The sequence below is a fragment of the Chelonoidis abingdonii genome, chromosome 26 (genome assembly GCF_003597395.2).
Source record: "Chelonoidis abingdonii isolate Lonesome George chromosome 26, CheloAbing_2.0, whole genome shotgun sequence".
NCBI classification, from domain to species: Eukaryota; Metazoa; Chordata; order Testudines; family Testudinidae; genus Chelonoidis; species Chelonoidis abingdonii.
In genome coordinates this window covers 2,028,853-2,048,038 of record NC_133794.1, presented here as the reverse complement: position 1 = coordinate 2,048,038, position 19,186 = coordinate 2,028,853, and the positions used below count along the sequence as shown (strand labels likewise).

General features: G+C 47.2%; 1 protein-coding gene across 1 annotated transcript; it reads right to left on the bottom strand.

The window, feature by feature from the left end:
- Positions 1-450: 450 nt before the first annotated feature.
- LOC142045976 (C-type lectin domain family 17, member A-like) lies at positions 451-13,900 on the bottom strand. The gene is made up of 8 exons (XM_075061170.1): positions 13,689-13,900; positions 12,833-12,922; positions 11,399-11,449; positions 11,178-11,246; positions 9,867-9,980; positions 8,668-8,819; positions 1,351-1,460; positions 451-574 (listed from the first exon to the last, which is right to left on the bottom strand). Exons 1-8 carry the CDS (start codon positions 13,771-13,773, stop codon positions 451-453), a joined length of 795 nt encoding a protein of 264 aa, XP_074917271.1. The 5' UTR covers positions 13,774-13,900.
- Between the last annotated feature and the right edge of the window lie 5,286 nt (positions 13,901-19,186).

Sequence of the window (19,186 nt, the reverse complement as noted above, 5' to 3'; positions counted from 1 at the left end):
TACATGGGCCACAGCGGCTCAGGAGCCAAATTAGCCATCACTATTATGCAAAAAAGCCACAGTAGGGTGAATTCATTGTTTCATTTACTATAGTACTATTCATATTTAACAGTGTGATGGGAAATATTTAGTTTTATAACTATATCTATTATTCTCACAACAAATAAGTTAGTAGCTTACTGCAAGTTGATGACTCAATGGGTTAATAACATAGTAAAAGCATCCAGATTGGTTAATAACTTAGATTGGTTAATAATTAAATCACAGTGTTTTAATATCATGTGCTGCAAAGAGCCACAGGAGACACATTAAAGAGCCTCTTGCAACTCACGAGAGGCAGTCTAAGAATCACTGATTTAGAGAGATGAAAGCTCCAGAGCAATCTCACGTGGGGCCGGCTGTGTGACACCTGCCCTCCCTGCTGTGGATTCAGGGACTCAGCTAGCAATTCTATTCGCAGATCCAGAGCTCAGTCAAGGAGCAGATGGCATCGTTCCACTTCCCGTTAAAGTGCAGGCTGCCACAGTCCTCCCCATGTGCCCCAGCATTGTTGGGTTCCCCAGGCCCCCAGAACCTAAGGAAACCGAAGCCACATGAAATTAGAGGTCTCTGGTTTGAAAACCTCCTCCATCATGGTGCTGTGAAATGAGCCAGTTCTTAGGGCAAGAGGTCTCCATGTCACTGACACCAATGGGCACTGACTGGTCCAATAGTTTTAGCAGAGAGAGTCAAGGTGGGCATGGACTGATCTGTCTACCCACTCCTTGAGGTGGTGCCTGGAGGTCAGGGCCATGGCAGGTTGGTGCTAGCCACTGAATAGGGAGAAGCTGGCCCAGCCATTGCTCAAGCCAGAGCTGTTCTCAGCTTGGACAACATCAGTTTCCAGTGCATTTTACAGGTGAGGAAACTGAGGCATAGAGCAGGAAGAAATGTGCCTCACAGTCAGCCAGCAGAGCACGCTCATGGGGCTGGGACTAGAACCCAGCAGTGCTGCCTCCTTCTCCATGGCCCTGTCCCCTGGGCCATGTTGCTGTTCTCCCCAGCCCCTTTCCTTAGCATGACACTCAGAATGTCCCATGGTAAAGCAGCTTTTTTCTCCCTAGGAACATCCCAGGTCCAGTCCCTGCTCTGTGCTAACCCTGGATGACATCAGCATGGAGGCAGTTGCAGACTCATAACCTTCTTTATGGGTTTAGCCCCTAAAGGGGACCAGAGACCCCTGTAGTATCAGTTGCACTGACTCTATGCAATGCTCTGTCTGGCTCTTTATCAGGACAGGAGATAAAGCAGAAACAGCTGACTGTAAGGGATAGTTCTCTCTCCAAAGAAGCTGAAGAAAGAGGAACTTGCCTGACAGACAGGAGGCTGCCATCCAGCCAGCGCCACTCCCCTTCCTTTGCCGAGTCACTAAGGCCCAGCCAGTACATGTGGGGCTTAGTGATGTGCTTTGACAAAAACGCCTATGTGGGAAAACAGGTGAAAGAGACAATCATGATCCCAAGCAGAAGGTGATGGGGGAGGTGAGGGGGTTTCATGGGGCCTGTGCTTGTGGGCAGCAGAGTCTGTAGCTGTAGAGTCTGACCCCTCCCTCTGTTTTCCCAACCCTTTACATTAGGGCTGCCACCCTACGTTTCCATGATGTATCAGGCACTCCCATGATACATTGCTTTCTCTCTTGAAGAGGAATGACTGTTGTACATCATGGGAGATGTAGACTGAGTGGATGGTCTGACCTCTAAAGAATGGGGGCCTGAGGCATCCACACTACAGCTCCCATGAGGCACTGCAGCAGTATTTCCAAATTAAAATGTTTTGATTTTAAGCCAAAAAATTAAAATATATAAAATAATGTCCCCAAAAACAAAATTTTCCACAGGAGAAAAAAAGCTCATTTTCTGACCAGCTGTGCTTCAAAAGCATCATCTTTGCCCTTAGCCCTGTAAATTTCGCCTTTAGCATAGGAGGTGAACATTGGCCTGTTTTGGGCAGGGACTGTTTTTCTGTGACGCGTGTAACACAGGACTCTGACTGGTACTGCTACGTGCTACCACAATACAGATAAGTGATAATAATAAGACTGAATATTACACTGCTGTTCCCTGAGAACTGCAGATAACTTTCAATCCTTCTACAGCTGCTGAGGATCTGCCTCCGGGGACTGTGCAGCTCATGGCCATAGGTCTCCTCCATGAAGGTGGACCAAGGAATCACCTTACAGTCCCTGTTAAGTCCCATTCTGCACCCTGGTAACTGGGGAAGCCTTAAATCCAGAACTGAAGGCGGGATAGCGAAATACACCCGCTGTGCTGCTTGTGAGTGAGATTTAGGTTCTGGTGACTCCAGATTCACACCATACCTTGCCCAACTCTGCACTACATGGGCATCCTCCCAGCACCAACTAGTCTTCCAAAATCCTGTTCCCAGCAGGCACTGGGCTCAATTTAAAACTTAAGGTGGATTCTTCTTCGAGTGCTGTCCCTGTGGGTGCTCCACTCTAGGTGACGGTGCGTCCTGGTGCCATTGATCGGAGATTTTCGGTAGCAGTGCTTGGCTGGGACGCACGCATTCAGTTGGTATCTCCCGTCTCGTTGGAATCTTCCTGAGTGCGTGTGTCCTGCACCCTCCTCAGTTCCTTCTCAACCGTCCTCTGCCAGAGATGGAACTTGGGGCAGTGCTACCTTTTTTTCACTGGTCTCTACAGGAAACAGTAACAAAGAACATAGAAATAATTATTAGTTACATCCCGGTTGTTTCCCTTCCTTTAGTGTAGTTACATAGTTAGTTACTTAGTTAAAAAAAAAATCCCTCAGGCTTGTCTCCCGTTGAGACGCTCTCCTCGGCCATCTCTAATTCATAATGCCAGGAGCTTCAGGATTCAAAAGGTGTATTTCCTGTCACGAATCCATGCCACGGACAGATGGGCACTCATACTGTGTGAAGTGCCTCAGGGAGACCCACATCCCTGTGAAGTGCCTCCATTGCACCAGCCTCAAGTCAAGAGCTTGTTGCGACAGGGATCTGCAGCTCAAAATGCTGATGATTGAAAAATCCTTACAGCCACTTTTGGAGATGGGAAAGGTTAAACCCGCTCCCACATGCTCCCCAGCCAGATCAGAACCGGTGGGCAGCGTTGCTTCACCCTCCCTGGAGCAGAGGCAAGAAGCAGAACAGTCTCACAGGAGAGACTTTAACAAGGTAGGGGGTCTACCACAAGATCCCTACCCTCTGTGCTGACAGCACCAAAGGCAGGTGCCTCAGCTTTTTCTAATGCCTCAGCCGTGGCTTCGGCAGAGCGCAGAGGCAGGGACCCGACCTCCCATGTCAGGAAGATCCTTGTGGCTCCAGTCCCCTCGGCACTGCAAACGGCCATGGTGCCGACACTGCGCTCCCCCTAGGCACCGCAAATGGCCACGGTGCCAACACTGCGCTCCCCCTAGGCACTGCAAACGGCCACAGTGCCGGCAGCATGCACCTCCTGGGCACCGCAAACGGTCGCAGTGCCAGCAGCGCGCTGCTCCTGGGCACCGCAAATGGCCTCACTGCTGCCAGCGCAATCCTCCCCTACAGGGAGAAGAACGTTGGCACCAAGCCTATCTTCCACCCCTGCACCAGCAGCAGACATCCTGCAGGGCGCCTCCAAGCAGTCTGCAGCACTACTGTCACTTTCACTTTCTCCTGCTAATGAGCTAGAGCAGAAACCTGGCTCAGCGCAACCCAGGGAGCAAGAGCAACAGTTTCTCACTCAATGTGACCCTTCAGTGCCACATGAGCCTCACTCTCCACTCCTAGATACACAGGACTCATTTTTTGAACCGCCACTCTCTCCATCTGAGCTGGTTTTCACTGACGGTGAACTTGATACAGCAGCAAGCAGAGTTCTCCCCTCCTGCTTCTCCTCCACAGGCACCTCTGCCACCTCAAGTCACGGCTCAAGGCCACCAGCCTCAGTTTCCCAACTTCGCCCCCCCATGGGCGACACTTGGGTTCTCCTACCCTATGCCTTGGCCTCAGTGGTACCCTTGGCAACATCCTCCTACCAATCATCCTCCTTCTGTGCCTCAATCTCCTGCTCTGTCCACTTCTAAGGTGCCTGAGCCCCCTCCTGAGTATGCAAGTTACGCACCATATCCTGACTCACCGACTCCTAACTCTCCATTAGCCCTGGACGGAGCCCTCCTCCCTCCGCCTCCACGGGCCGTGGACGACTGTAAACAATTTCAAGAACTTTTCAGGAGGGTGGCACTCAGTCAAGATATCCCCTTTCAAGAGGTTCAGGAGACGCAACACAGACTCCTCAGAATCCTTCAACCATCTGCGCTCTCAAAAATCATGCTCCCTATAAACGAAGCACTCCTGGAGCCAGCTGACACTCTCTGGCAAACCCCAATGTCGTTAGTATCAACTTGCAAAAAGGTCGAACGTAAATACTATGTCCCTGCTAAGGATGCTGACTTCCTATTTTCTCATCCACCACCGAACTCCCTTGTCATGGATGCAATTGCACAGAGGATGAAACAGTCACAATATCGACCCACCCTGCAAGACAAGGACCTTGGACACCTTGACGTCTTGGGCCGCAAGGTTTATATGTCCTCCACACTACAATTCAGAATTGCAAACTATTCTGCCCCCTTCACCAGTTACGACTTTGATAATTACAATAAACTTTTGAATTTGCCTTCTACATTCCAGAGTATAGGAGAGCAGACTTCAAATCAATCCTGACTGAGGGCCAACTGATTTCCAGAACGGCCCTACAGGCATCTCCAACACGGCAGACACAGCAGCCCGTACAACTGCAACTGCTGTGGTTATGCGCAGATCCTCATGGCTCTCTGCATCTGGCATCCCCAAAGAACTGCAGACCAAAGTGGAGGATCTCCCTTTTGATAAGGACAAACTTTCTCCTAGCCTCCTACCCTTCCCCCTTCCCAGTTCCTCCTCAGGGACCCTTCTCATGACCACTTACTTCGCACAGAAGTGGCGCATCTTCTACAACTAGGTGCAGTGGAACCTGTGCTGATGCAAAATCAAGGGACAGGTTTCTACTCCCATTACTTTCTAACTGAGAAAAAGACTGGAGGATGGAGGCCTATACTAGATCTACGCCGATTGAACAAATTTGTGAGGATACAAAGATTCAAGATGGTCACACTGGGCACAATAATACCTGCACTGGATCAAGGGGACTGGTTCACAGCCCTCAGCCTACAGGATGCTTACTTTCATATATCAATTCATCCAGCTCACAGATGCTTCCTACAATTCACAATTGGTCACGACCATTTTCAGTACAGAGTTCTTCCTTTCGGACCCGCCACAGCACAGAGATTTTTTTTCTCAAGACTCTAGCCATGGTCGTGGCTTACCTCTGCAAACACGGGGTCATGCTGTTCCCCTATCTGGACGATTGCCTCATCAAGGGCAACTCCTATGGCGAGACACTTCAAGCTACCCATTTCGCCATCTCCCTCTATCACAGCCTAGGCCTCCAAATAAACATCCAAAAATCCACCCTGACACCGAAACAACAGATCGAGTTCATTGGAGCTCATCTCGACTCAATCCAGAGCAAGGCCTCGCTCCCATATCACAGATTCCTCGCTATCATGCAGCTCAAACGCACGCTCTCTATTTGTCCCAGGACACAGGCAAGACTGTGCCTACAGCTCCTTGGTCACATGGCAGCCACCACCTTCATGGTTCACCACGCCAGGCTACACATGAGATGTCTCCAGGGCTGGCTCAATTCCAATTTCAAACCCAACAGACACATCTTAGGGATGCTGCTAACTTCTCCTCCCAATGTCATAGCTTCCCAACATTGGCAAACAAGTCCAGAAAACCTCTGCACAGGGGTTTCCTTCCAGCAATGTTCCCCAACTCTCATGCTCACCACGGACTCTTCCCTAATCAGTTGGGGAGCGCACCTAGGGCGGTGCAGGGCACAAGGCCAGTGGTCCGCATCAGAGACGCACCCACACATAAATCTCTTAGAGCTTAGAGCAGTGAGGCGAGCATGCCTTCACTTTCTTCCCCTCATAAAGAACAAATCTCTTCGGGTCTTAAAAGACAACATAGCATGTACTACATAAACAGACAAGGGGGAGCCCAATCACATTCCCTTTGCATGGAAGCCATTCAACTATGGAGTTGGTGCATACGACATTGAATACAAATCATCACTTCCCACCTACCAGGCTGCCACAGCGCTACTGCCGACGCACTCAGCAGGCACTTCTTGACACAACACGAATGGGAAGTGCACCCCGCAGTACTCCAACAGCTCTTCTCCCTGTGGGGCACCCTGTCAATAGATCTCTTTGCCATGACCCAGAATCGAAAATGTTCCGTTTTGCTCCAGAGAGGGACTCGGGACTGCATCCTTAGGAGATGCATTCGTCATCTCATGGAACAACTCCCTCCTGTCCGCCTTCCACCAATCCCTCTGTTACACAGGGTTCTTTGGAAGATTGCGGATGACAAGGCCCAGGTCTTCCTTATTGCCCTGGCTTGACCAAAACAGATGTGGTATCCTTACCTACTCTGCATGTCCTCCCGTCACCCACGGGCTCTCCCCAACAGGCCAGACCACATTTCCCAGGACAACGGACGGGTTCTTCACCCCCAGCTCCAAAAGCTCCACCTCACAGCCTGGTTCCTTCATGGTTCCAAACCCATGAACTAGCCTGTTCCGAGCAAGTCCAATATGTCCTCCTGCACAGCAGGAAAGACTCCACTCATAAAACCTACCTGCAGAAGTGGAAGCGTTTCACCCTCTGGTGCTCATGTAATCACTTAGCACCCAATAACGTGACCCTCCCTAACATTCTAGACTACTTCCTGAAACTAAAACAGGACGGACTTTCGCTCAGCTCCATCAAAGTGCACCTGGCGGCGCTTACCACCTTCCATGACCTGTTAGACGGTTATTCATTCTTTACCCACCCCACCATAAAACACTTTCTCATGGGCCTGCAAAATCTTTACCCTGAAATTTACCCAACAGTGACAGCATGGAATCTTAACCTCATTCTTCATGATCTCATGAAACCTCCATTTGAGGCCTTGGCTACCTCCTGTCATCACCATATGTCTATGAAGGTGGCTTTCTTAGTTGCCATATCAGCAGGAAGAGTTGGTGAAATGAGCGCCCTAATGGCCACCCTCCCTACACAATCTTCTCCAAAGACAAAGTCACTTTGAGACCACATCCTAAATTTCTTCCTAAGGTGGTATCGACCTTCCACCTCAACCAACCTATATACTTACCTACATTCTATCCCAAATCTCACAAGACTCCTCAAGAGGCAATCCTGCATACTCTCAATGTCAGGCGAGCAATCGCCTTATATTTAGACAGGACTAAACCATTTTGTAAGTCCCTATGACTCTTTGTTTCCATTACTGAAAGATGGAAAGGTACAGCTATCTCTAAACAACATCTATCCAAGTGGATCTCTGACTGCATCAGATCCTGTTACCATGCGCAAAATCTTCAACCATCTGAAGGCATTAGAACTCATTCCACTCGAACCATGTCGACATCCATTGCCTTCCTACACAATGTTCCCATTCCTGACATGTGCAAAGCGGCTATGGGGTCATCTGAACACAAGTTTGCAAAACGCTATGCTCTCACATAAGACACAACGGCAGACACCATAGTAGACCATACAGTACTATCTACAGTACTCACTGCAGCATCTCCAAAGTCCCACCAACCATAGTGGGTACTGCTACACATTCACCTAGAGTGGAGCACCCACAGGGACAACACTCGAAGAAGAAGAGAAAGTTACTCACTTTGCAGTAACTGAGGTTCTTCAAGATGTGTGTCCCTGTGGGTGCTCCACTCCCTGCCCTCCTCCCCTCTACTTTGGAGTATTAGTATGATTCTCCACGGTAGAGAAGGAACTGAGGAGGGTGTGGGACGCACGCACTCAGGAAGATTCCAACAAGACGGGAGATGCCAACTGAGTGCGTGCATTCCAACCAGGCACTGCTACCGAAAATCTCCGATCAATAGTGCCGGGACGCACTGTCACCTAGGGATCACCCACAGGGACACACATCTCGAAGAACCTCAGTTACTGTAAGGTGAGTAACTTTCTCTTCTCCCGCAGAGCAGGATTCCTTCTGCAATGTCTTGATGAGGAATCTGGAGTGGGGTCTTCCCTAGGATATCAAAAGGCCTTTCCTAGTGTAAAAGTGAGCTCCTGTGAAAAGCATTTTACCTCTGGATCAGCAGCTGAAATCCTGCCCAGGTGAGTAGCAATAAAATTTTATTTTTAGGTTCCCACGAGACTCTGTGATTTGGATTCATATGGGATTATAACTGCCCCCCCACCCACACATGAATTTTGATTCACATCAAACCATCCACATCTGACACTGAGATTTCTGTTCATATAGCTCAAACAACATTTTTCAAATGAGTGTAAGTATCGAGTTCCCCTCAATCCCCCCTGAATAGCAAGTAATATCAAAAAAAAAATATTTCTAAATTCCTGGAGAACGTGGGCCAGTCTGTGATCTCAGTTATGCTGGGGTAAATCTAGAGTAACTCGAGATTCACCCTGGTGGAATAGCACAGAATCTGGACCTTTGTGCTTTATTCCTTCCATTCTGCATGATTCACAATAGGAATCTGAGTGGATGGCTTACCTGTCCCTCTTTGGTGTTAACAATAACCAAGCCAGACCTTTGATCAGTACAGAACTGCTTAGTGTTCAGCCACGATTTAGCTGATGTTGAAAAGAAGTAACAACTTTTCTCAAAACTCTGCCAGCCAGGTGGACATTTTATGTAGGTGAATTCTGTGAGAAGTCAAATTATGGGACAATCCTGCATTAGAGGGTCAAAAGGCAGTCTAACTGCTCACAGGCAGTTAAAGGAATTCTAGAATTTTTTCAGTATTTGGACTTATTCATGAATTTATCCAAAAATTTTCCCCACACCCTGCTGAAAAGCTTGCCAAATAGTTAGTTGCAAATATTCATACTTCGATATTCATCCTCTGTGGAGTGGTTTTATAATTTACGTGGCAGTGTCACTCCTCTGACAAGTGGTAGCAGATGGGAGGGCCTGATAAATCAGTTTCCCATTGAAAAATAAATCAATGATTTAATATTATCTGAGTATAACTTGTTGATTTTCGCTCAGTGCACTAGTCCTGAAAAAAAAGTGCCCATAAACAAAAAACAGGCCAGTCTCAGCCCAGACACTGATGCCCAATTTCCTGGGTACAACTCTGCCCCAAGAACCGACTCTTAGTTAGAGTGTGTCAGGCAGGGAGCAAACTCCCTTGCTAGTTGCAACAGCGCCCCTCCAAAAGTATCACAGCCTGCAAACAACAACATAGCATGTTGAAAGACTGAATACTGCTGACATGTTGGAAAGAGAACTTGCAAGCTGATGTACAACAGCACCATCTGATGGCTTCTGCCACACACTATTGTATCCATCCCATGTTAGGCTTCGTTATGTATTTAGCCAGCTAGGGCCAAGATTATCAGCTGTGTCTGTTTCCATTGAGTGGAGGGCAGGTATCAGGGAGTGGGTTATGGTTCCCCGAGTCTCTCGCTGGCTCTACATGAACTCTGGTTCCCAAGGCATAGAACCAATGAGAGAATCAGGGCCAGACAAGAGGGTGGCATTGGAGACATCTGTGCTGGCTCTACAGCCATTGGGGACTCCCAGCTGGGGAGATGTGGTCAGTTTCATTGCAGGGGGAGCTGCGCAGGCCATAGGCCTATTGGGAACATGACAATCGAATGTGCTGTTCCCTGTTGGCTTTCACTGACTCTGGACATTTGAGGTTATTGCTGTCTCAGGCATCACAGCCCTGCCCGGTGCCTCTTTACCTTTGAGGTTTCGTAACTCGTCCTGCACCCTGCTCAAGACCTCCTGGAGTCTATCATCATCCGTTTTCACCTTAGCCAGCTCCTTCGACATGCTGTGTGTTAGGTTCCTTATCTCTGTCAGGGCAGACAGGGGGTAGAAAAATGCCACCAGAATCAAGAGGTTGATATTTCTGGGCTGGCTCAGACCTTCTTACACAGCAGCTGGAAATTTCTGTGTGTCCATCTATCTGCAAACACAGTGTCTGTCGCCATTTACAGCCTTCAACTTTTCTATGCTCTGATACTGGAGTCCACTTTTATATTATCAAAGCACCTCTGCTATCCTGGGCTCATTGATTTTCCTTCCAGCCAATTGTCGTATTCAGTGAGCGAATTTTTACCTCAGTAGGCTCACAATCACATGGCCCACACTCCAATTCTGCATCAAAGGGCTTTTCTATGGAGGTCTAAATCCATAGTAACGGCACTGACACCAGCAGAGCCAAGATCAGAATCCAGTTCATGTTAGCACTGGATGGGCCTGATACCAGAAAGGCTGAGCATTCCCAAATTCCTTCTGCAAGTCAAGGGAGCTGTGAGATCTCAGCAGTGCTGAGCAAACCAGAGCACCTCACCACCGCCACCACCACTCCCACATATCTACAGGGTACTGAGACCACGGTGCAGCAAAGCCCTTAAACACAAAGCCAGTGATTTTCAACCTGTTTTCATTTTCAGACCGCTGAACTTTAGAATGGAAGTGAGGACCCCTTTGGAAATGACAGGTATAGTCTGTGGACCCCCATGGGTCTATGGATCACAGGTCAAAAACCACTGCTCTGAACATGTGTTACACCGCACAGTAATCAGGAGTGTAGAGTTGCTTGACAGCTGCTACCATGGGAAACAATTTGGGGGTTGAACTGGGGCTCTCCAGGGTTAAAAGCAGGAACTACTTCAGCTTGAGATAAAGCTGCTGAACCATCTCCTAGATCAGCACAGAGGGGTTACCTGTCACACGTGCTTAACAATGGGTTACACATGCATAAGTGCCTTTGCTGGATCTGGGTCTGAGATCCAAAGTTCTGCTGCAGCATGAATGGGGCTCAGGATAAAACCTGGGGTGGCCCATGGGAGCAGGATGCAGCTGATGCCAAACTAAAATGGGATTATCCATGTAGGGCTCCCTGTTCCATCCTCATCCTTCCCCTTTCTAATCCTCCTTCTCTCCTTCCATTTCAGCTTGCCGTTCACATGGGAAGGTCAGACCAGGAGTCCCTCTACAAGGAAGTAGCAGTAATCAAGCATTGGAAGGAAAAGGATGTGTCTCACCTGTGGCTTCCTGGAGATGTGATTGATCTTTCTCAGTCGCCAACCTAACCCCAGTCACCTCCTTGGACAATGCAAACAGTGGGGGCAGAAAAGAACTGCTGTACATGGGCGCATTGAAGGGACAGACCCCACCCATGTGCAACCCCCAGGATTTTATTGCACATCTTGTGACAAGAGAACTGTTTATGCCCAACCTCTTGAGAAACATCAGCAGAACGTACCATTAAGAAGTTGACTGTTAAACACATTGAATTCTTTGGACATCTTCAACTCTAAAAAGAAGATGAGAAAATGAGGAGTTTCCATTTTAAATAACAACACAGGCCCTCATGCTGTCCCACCCACATGCTCCACCACTGAGGAGCACTGGAGGACCATTGATCCAGGAGTCTGTGAAATTTCTTGTGCAAGCGCAGTCGTTTGCAAGGATGTAAATGGGTTTCAGTTATAGCTATTACTCATTTATATTACAGTGCTGCCTACAAACCCACACTGATATTGGGTACCCTTGCTTGGGCACTGCATAAACACGGAGCGAGAAAGGGTTACAATACAAATAGACAAGAAATGTTACCCATTTCAAAGATAGTGAAACTGAGGCACAGAGAAATGAAGTGACTCATTCAAGGTCACACAGGGAGTAAGAGTCAAAACTGGCAAATGAAGCCAGATCTTGTGAGTTCCAACCGATGCCTTAGCCACAACAGCAGCCAGCCTCTACTCAGCTGGGGCTCAGACCTCCTTTTGGAGCAGCAGGATCTCAGTGCTAACCCACTGTTATTGTGATGTTCTCAGTATCCAGGATGTGCTGCACAGAGACACCCATGCAGTTCAGGTGGGTGCAGGCTTATACAGCATTTAGAGTCCCAGGGGCAAATTAGCAAATTACACCAGTGTCTATTAAGAGAGATCCAGTCAATGACTGATGCAGGGGAACTGTGGTGGAAAAAACAGGTCAGACCCAGGGCCGCATTAAGACAATCCAGGGGCATCAAGTGCACCCCAGCATGATGACTCCCATTGGCCCTGACCCTGTGCAATGATCCCAACCGTAGATAGGTTGGCAGGAGCCATTTGCTGGCTGTTTGGGGACACACCAACATACTGTTCTGGGTGGCCTGGGGCCTCCCCCTGCCCATATTCCTGCTTCCTTTCTTCAGATGATCAGGGGAGTGTCCTGGAGGAGACAGGTCTCAGTTCCCACTCACCCAAGCAGTAATTGTCTTTATGGGGGCCCCAGGCATGTGCCTACTCCTGATACAGACCAATTTCACTCATGCCCATGGCTTCCCCAGCAGGATAAAACTCTCCATCAATGAGACACTGGTAGAAACGTGACCTCATCAAAACAAAATTTCATTGGCTAATCCATGATCCCAGGAGCAGGACAATGTTATCCAAAACTTCTAAAAGCTGCTTCCACTTCCTGTGTTTGTCCCACACCCCACAACATTCTAGAGTCCTGTCTAAGCTGGGATCAGATCCCCAGCTGATGTATGTCTGCTCAACTCCACTGAAGTCCAAGGACCTACATCAACTTCACCAGCCCTGCAACTGACCCTCTGGTCCCAACTCTGCCCTTCCTTGAGGTGTAAGGAACAAAAGAGATCTGCAAAGTCTGACAAGGGATAGAAACATTTCCTTTATCCTCTCACCTAGATAGTCCTGGTGATGTGACAGATTTCTCTTGACATCTCTTCTAATAGTATCTCTATCCACCTGGGCTTCTGCAAGACTCTGGGACACTGTAGACATGAGGCTTTTGATAGCAGAGTAAAATTTATCAAGAGAAACCAATATCTTTGGCGACATCCGTGCTGATGTAAAATGCACTTTCCTCCCAGGTACTACCCAAAACTTCTGATGTCCGATACCTCACGTTAGCTGTGATCCTCCTCTACAGGCGCGCTGTGCTCAACACAGGGATTCATTATTCTGGAAATCAGCTCGGTCCTCGGTACAATGTAGAGCTGCGTTGGGGCTGCTCTATGTCACACTGAGCTACCAGTGGCCCCAAGATGTGCAGTGCAGCTGCTACTGCTACACACGGGAGCGGAATCCAGCTGGACAGCTCAAAGGGGCATAGCAAAGCTGAGAGTGAAAAGGCTCAGACTTCTCAGAGCAAGGCAGGGTGCTGACTGCTGTGCAGAGCAGAAATCTGCTTTCTGCCACAAGGAGCCTGTCTCGGTTTGTGTGTGATTAGCTGGTTGCAAAGTTACAAAGGAAAGGAATGCATTTGTCAGGCCCAATCTCTCTGTGTGTTAATGTGGAAGAGGTAATTGTGGCAGCGCATTGTGGTATGACCCCATTGCATTGTTCTCACTCCCAGACATTTCCTGCCAGACAGCTTCTTGGATATTGCAAACAACAGGGGGCAGAAAAGAACTGCTGTACATGGCTGCTTTGAACGGACAGACCCCACCCATGTGCAACCCCCAGGATTTTATTGCATGTCTTGTGACAAGGGAACTGTTTATAACCATCCTCTTGAGAAACATCAGCAGAACATACCATTAAGAAGTCGACTATTAAACACGTTGAATTCTTTGGACATCTCCAACTCTAAAAGGAAAATGAAAGAATGAGGAGTTTCCATTTTAAATAACAACACGGGACCTCATGCTGCCCCACCCACAAGCTCTACTCCCTGAGAAGCGCTAGAGAAGGACCATTCATCCAGGAATGGGTGACATTTGTGGAGCAAGCACAGTCATTTGAAAGCATGCCTTAGCCACAACAGCAGCCAGCCTAGCAGCAGGATCTCAGTACTAACCCACTGTTACTGTGATGTTCTCAGTATCCAGGACGTGCTGCACAGAGACACCCATGCAGTTCAGGTGGGTGCAGGCTTATTACAGCGTTTAGAGTCCCAGGGGCAAATTAGTAAATTACACCAGTGTTTATTAAGAGAGATCCAGTCAATGACCGATGCAGGGGAACTGTAGTGGAAAAAGCAGGTCAGACCCAGGGCTGCATTAAGATAATCCAGAGGCATCACGCACACCCCAGCATAAGGGCTCCCATTGGCCCTGCCCTTGTGCAATGATCCCAACCATAGGTAGGTTGGCAGGAGCCATTTACTGGGTGTTTGGGGACACACCAACACACTGTTCTGGGTGGGCTAGGGCCTCCCCCTGCCCATATTCCTGCTTCCTTTCTTCAGATGATCAGGGGAGTGTCCTGGAGGAGACGGGTCTCAGTTCCCACTCACCCAAGCAGTAATGGTCTTTATGGGACCCCTTGTACAGACCAATTCCACTCATGCCCATGGCTTCCCCAGCAGGATAAAACTCTCCACCAATGAGACACTGGTAGAAACATGACCTCATCAAAACAAAATTTCATTGGATAATCAGTGGTCCTAGGAGCAGGACAATATTATCCAAAAACTTCTAAAAGCTGCTTCCAACTCCTGTGTTTGTCCGACACCCAACAACATTCTAGAGTCCTGTCTGAGGTGTGGTCAGATCTGCAGCTGATGTACATCTGCTCAGCTCCACTAAAGTCCAAGGAGCTACATCAACTTCACCAACCCTGCAACTGACCCCTTGGTCCCAACTCTCTATCCACCCGGGCTTCCGCAAGACCCTGAGACACTGTAGAGTTGAGACTTTTGATAGCAGAGTAAAATTTATCAACAGAGGAAACCCACTACTAAAGTTAAAGCCTCTTCTCTGTTAGAGAAGGAGATTGTTACATTTGGGACATGCCCTTGAATGCAAGGTGCAGTGGAACCAGATGTGACATTTGATACTTTAGAAAACAGGTCTGAGAAAGATGTATAAATGTACAAAGTGAATGCCAGTAAAAAGCAAAGGGCCATAGTATGGCTCTTTTGGCAAGCTGTAAAAGGCAATTTTATGTAAGGGGGAAATCTGTGCAGAGTTACAAACATTACAAGAGAATTTTAAACTTGCCAGGAAAATTTGGAGCAGGAAGTGAGGCAGGCACAGATAGTGCAAACTCAGATAGAACAAATAGGGAAACAAAATAGGGAACTGGAGAAAAGAATGATGGATTGGGAAAAGATTAAAGCAGACAAAGATAAATTAGATCATCAAGTGATAGGAATGAAACAGTTAATTCAAGATTTGACTTATGGAAAGGAAGAGGAGATCACAAGCGTTTCTCACAGTTGGTGCAGGAGAACTATAGCAGGACAGAAAAACCAAGGAAAAATACAGGAGCTGCAAGTTACTACTTTGTGTCAAAAAGAAAGAGATTTGGATTTGGGTTTGGATTCCAATGATATTTGGTAGGGAAAGGATCTGCGAGGGGGTCAAGAGAAAAGGTAATTTGACCAACCTGGAGAGGGGCTTTCTACTAAGTTGAGGGAAGAAATAAGAAACTGGCCTGGAGCACTTAAGCCAGAAAAGTGTGTATCAGTGATAGAACGGAGATCAACCATTAAGGATGGGGAGGGGAGGAGGGGAGGAGATACAATCAGAGCAGACACAAATAATTCCTGCAAATTCATCAGATTCATAGTTGATGGTAAAATCATTAGGCCCATTGAATATGAAAAATTTAACTCTATGGCTAATACAGTGGGCAGAGTTAGGAGGAACAGAGAATTTAAAAATGAGTGAATCTTATAGGTTAATCAGGGCAGCTACCACTGGAGAGATTAGACAGCCAGTAGATGAAATGAAAAATGTTTTGGACAGGCAGCCAGAAGCACACCAACTGATACCATGATTTATTATGCTGTTAGGGAAAGATATATGCCAAAGACCCATGAATATTTTATCCTGTGCAGATCACATCAAGCCTGGAGATTCAGCCAGGGATTACCTGTTAAGGAGAATAATATCAAGATTGTTGGCTGGAGAAATACAACCAGCGACTAATCCCAGGGTGGAGGTCTCCAGACATGTCACACCTGATTTTTTGATGGCAGTTGATTTGAATCAGAGGGAATTATGGATTGATACATTTGAAGAACTGGACAGTAATTTATTAGCAATGTCTACTAATTTGGTGAACCAAGCAGCCCAGGATGAGGGGTTAACTGTTAAGGATGCATTGGAGCACTGGATAATATGCCAACAAATGATGAAAGGGGGAAGCCAGGTAGAAGGATTGAAACCCAGAGTACCTTTTGTTGAAGCAATAACATATTCACATGAGAGTGTTTATAGATCAGGATACCATGAGAGAGGAAGAGGCCATGGTAGAGGACAAAACACCCCACCCCAAGGAGGTACAGGGTGGAATAATCAAAATGAGCCCCAGAAGGGAGTAGATGTGATTTGGAATATCGCTTGGAGGTATTTGAAATTGAGGTGAGTAGATATGGATAAGTGGAATGGGAGACGTACTGATGAACTTATCAATGAAATGCAAAGGATGGAAGAAGAAATGTTTAAGGAGCAGAAAAAGGTTGCAGATGTGCAAGCTGACGGTTCAGAGAACCCTGGTCTATAGAGAAGCCCCGATGACAAGTCGCTCCCACTGGAAATGGGTCCTCAGGAGCAGGAGATGGTAACTAGATGAAGATGGGATTCAAACGGGAGGCCTAGGACAACTGTCATTGTGGGAGATAATGGACCCAAAGATGCCCTATTGGATAGTGGGGCAGGTGTAAATATTGTCAATATAAATTGTGATTTGACTCGATCTGTGTCAGAGATTATTAGAGCAGCCTCCTTAATTGGGGAAGGAGTGACAGGAAAAATGTGTCATTCAGCAGAAATAGCTCTACCCAGAGCGAGAGTGGGGGATTTTTGTTGTAAAGAACAAATGCTTCAGATAGATCAGCCAGCTGAGCCAATAATATTGGGGACTCTCTTTTTTAAGAAGAATCAGTTCATTTGGGATTTAACAGATACCGCAGCAGCAGCTGGAGCCCTGGGCCATTTAAAATCACTGCCAGAGCCCCAGGCAGAGCGGGCCAGTCAGCATGGATAGGATGTCTGGAGGTGGCTGACCTCCAGCCCCACTTTTCCACCTCCCCATTCAGCCCAAGGCCCCAACAGTTCCAGAGGCCCAGAGCCAGGCCTCCATATCGATAAGTGTTTAATATTACTTTCAACCCTGGTGCAAGGTCACACTGCATAGGGGATGCTATTTTTAAGGGTGTCTTGCTCCCACGGGCCAGAACTTGGATGTAGCAGGTCTACAAAGTCATACTGGTGGGGCAGAGAAGTGCATTCTCCAAAATGGGGTCTCCCATTTGATACCAGAAAAATCACCCCCAGTTTTTCCCACTACTGGATGGGAGACAAACCAGCCAAAAAGAGGACCATCTGGTTTGAATCCAGACAAGTGGGCTTACTTGGCTAAACTGCCACGTGGCATTATGCCCTGTATTCTTCATTATAATATTATTATGATATGATTATAGCATAATTCTGATTTGTTAAATGTAAGATAGATGATGTAAGATATCATTGGAAAGATTATGATTTAGTGAATATGACTGTCCTATTCCTATGCATATATCATCTTGATATATGATGTTAGGAATATTGTCTATACATCTATTGGAAATTTGTTTACACCTGGAGAATGCCAACTATGGAAAATGCAATCAGTCTTGATGCCTGGCTTGGAAGGGCCATTAGGAAGAACAAGAGGTCTTAGAAGATGCTAATCTCCCACCAGGGAGCCTTCTTGAGAACCCTACAGCCTCCGAGTCATGGCTGCTGTGTCCCTACAGGGACATGTGACCAAGTCACCTGGTACCAGACTCCATCATAGAATACTAGTGTTTTCCCACTAAAAGGAATGGGAACTAAAGTTAGAGACAAAAGATTCCTGCCATATGCAAAATCAGGCAGGGGAGTGACATCATCACGGTTCTTCACTGACTCTTAACCCAAAGGAGACTCTTGGAAACACCTGAGAAACAGGACTGAACCGAGGAGAAGGGCTGGACCCAGGCTAGAGGGATTTCTAGCCTATGAAAGGAATACCTGGGGTTTTAAGCTGCAAGCAAGTGCAGCTTGCTCTCAAGAAACCCTGCAAACTGCCTAAAACAACAATTAGGGTGACAATTTGCTTCTCATATCCAATTTCTTTAGTATATTAAGCTTAGATTGCATTTTTATTTTATTTGTTAGGTAATCTGCTTTGATCTGTTTGCTATCCCTTATAATCATTTAAAATCTGTCTTTTGTAGATAATACATTTATTTTTGCTTTGTCTGAAACCAGTGTATGGGGGAATCATTACTTGGGGCAAAAAGCTGTGTATATTCCTCTCCACACTGAGGGAGGAGGTGAATTGCATGAGCTTATGCTGTACAGTTCCTTGTGCAAGCGCAAGATGGTCTAACTTTGGATAAATTGGTCTAACTTTGGAGAAAACCTTCCCATGCAGAGCTGATCTCAGCAACTGTCTGTGAAGCTGCAGCTAGGTGTGTCCCTACCTGTATGTGTACTGGAGGGAGATTGAGAGCCTATCGCAGCAGTACAGTGTAAAGGGAGCCCAGGCTGGTGGGCTGGATGGGCTCAATGGTATCTACTTTCAGGTGGCACCCCGGAGGGAACCTGTCACATGTAATTCAAACATGTCCTGTATATCTCTCCATTCTCTTGAACCTGTTGAATCTTGAGAGTATTTTCCAAAGTTATCACATTCATGACCTGGTAAATCTGTTAGACCTGCAATAGAGGTCTCTTTATGGGATGGAGAGCAGGCAGATAGCGGACACAGTATTGGTATACAATACTCTTTATTGATTACAAAATAAACTTTATTCACTGTAGATTCACACCCCAAACATATTACACCACAGTCCAAAGGTTAGAATGGTCCCAATGGCCTGTCGAAATTCCTTCCGATAATAAGATCATAAGATGTGGGGAGCCGTCAAAAACCACATCTATATCCAAACGGGGCTCTGGATCAATAAATGAGAAAGAAGAAGTGGGGCCGCTATACACTGAGGATGGAACGGAGGTTAAGGATAACCTAGGCATGGCCCAATATCTAAATAAGTACTTTGCCTCGGTCTTTAATAAGACTAGTGAGGAGTTTAGGGACGATGGAGGGATGACAAATGG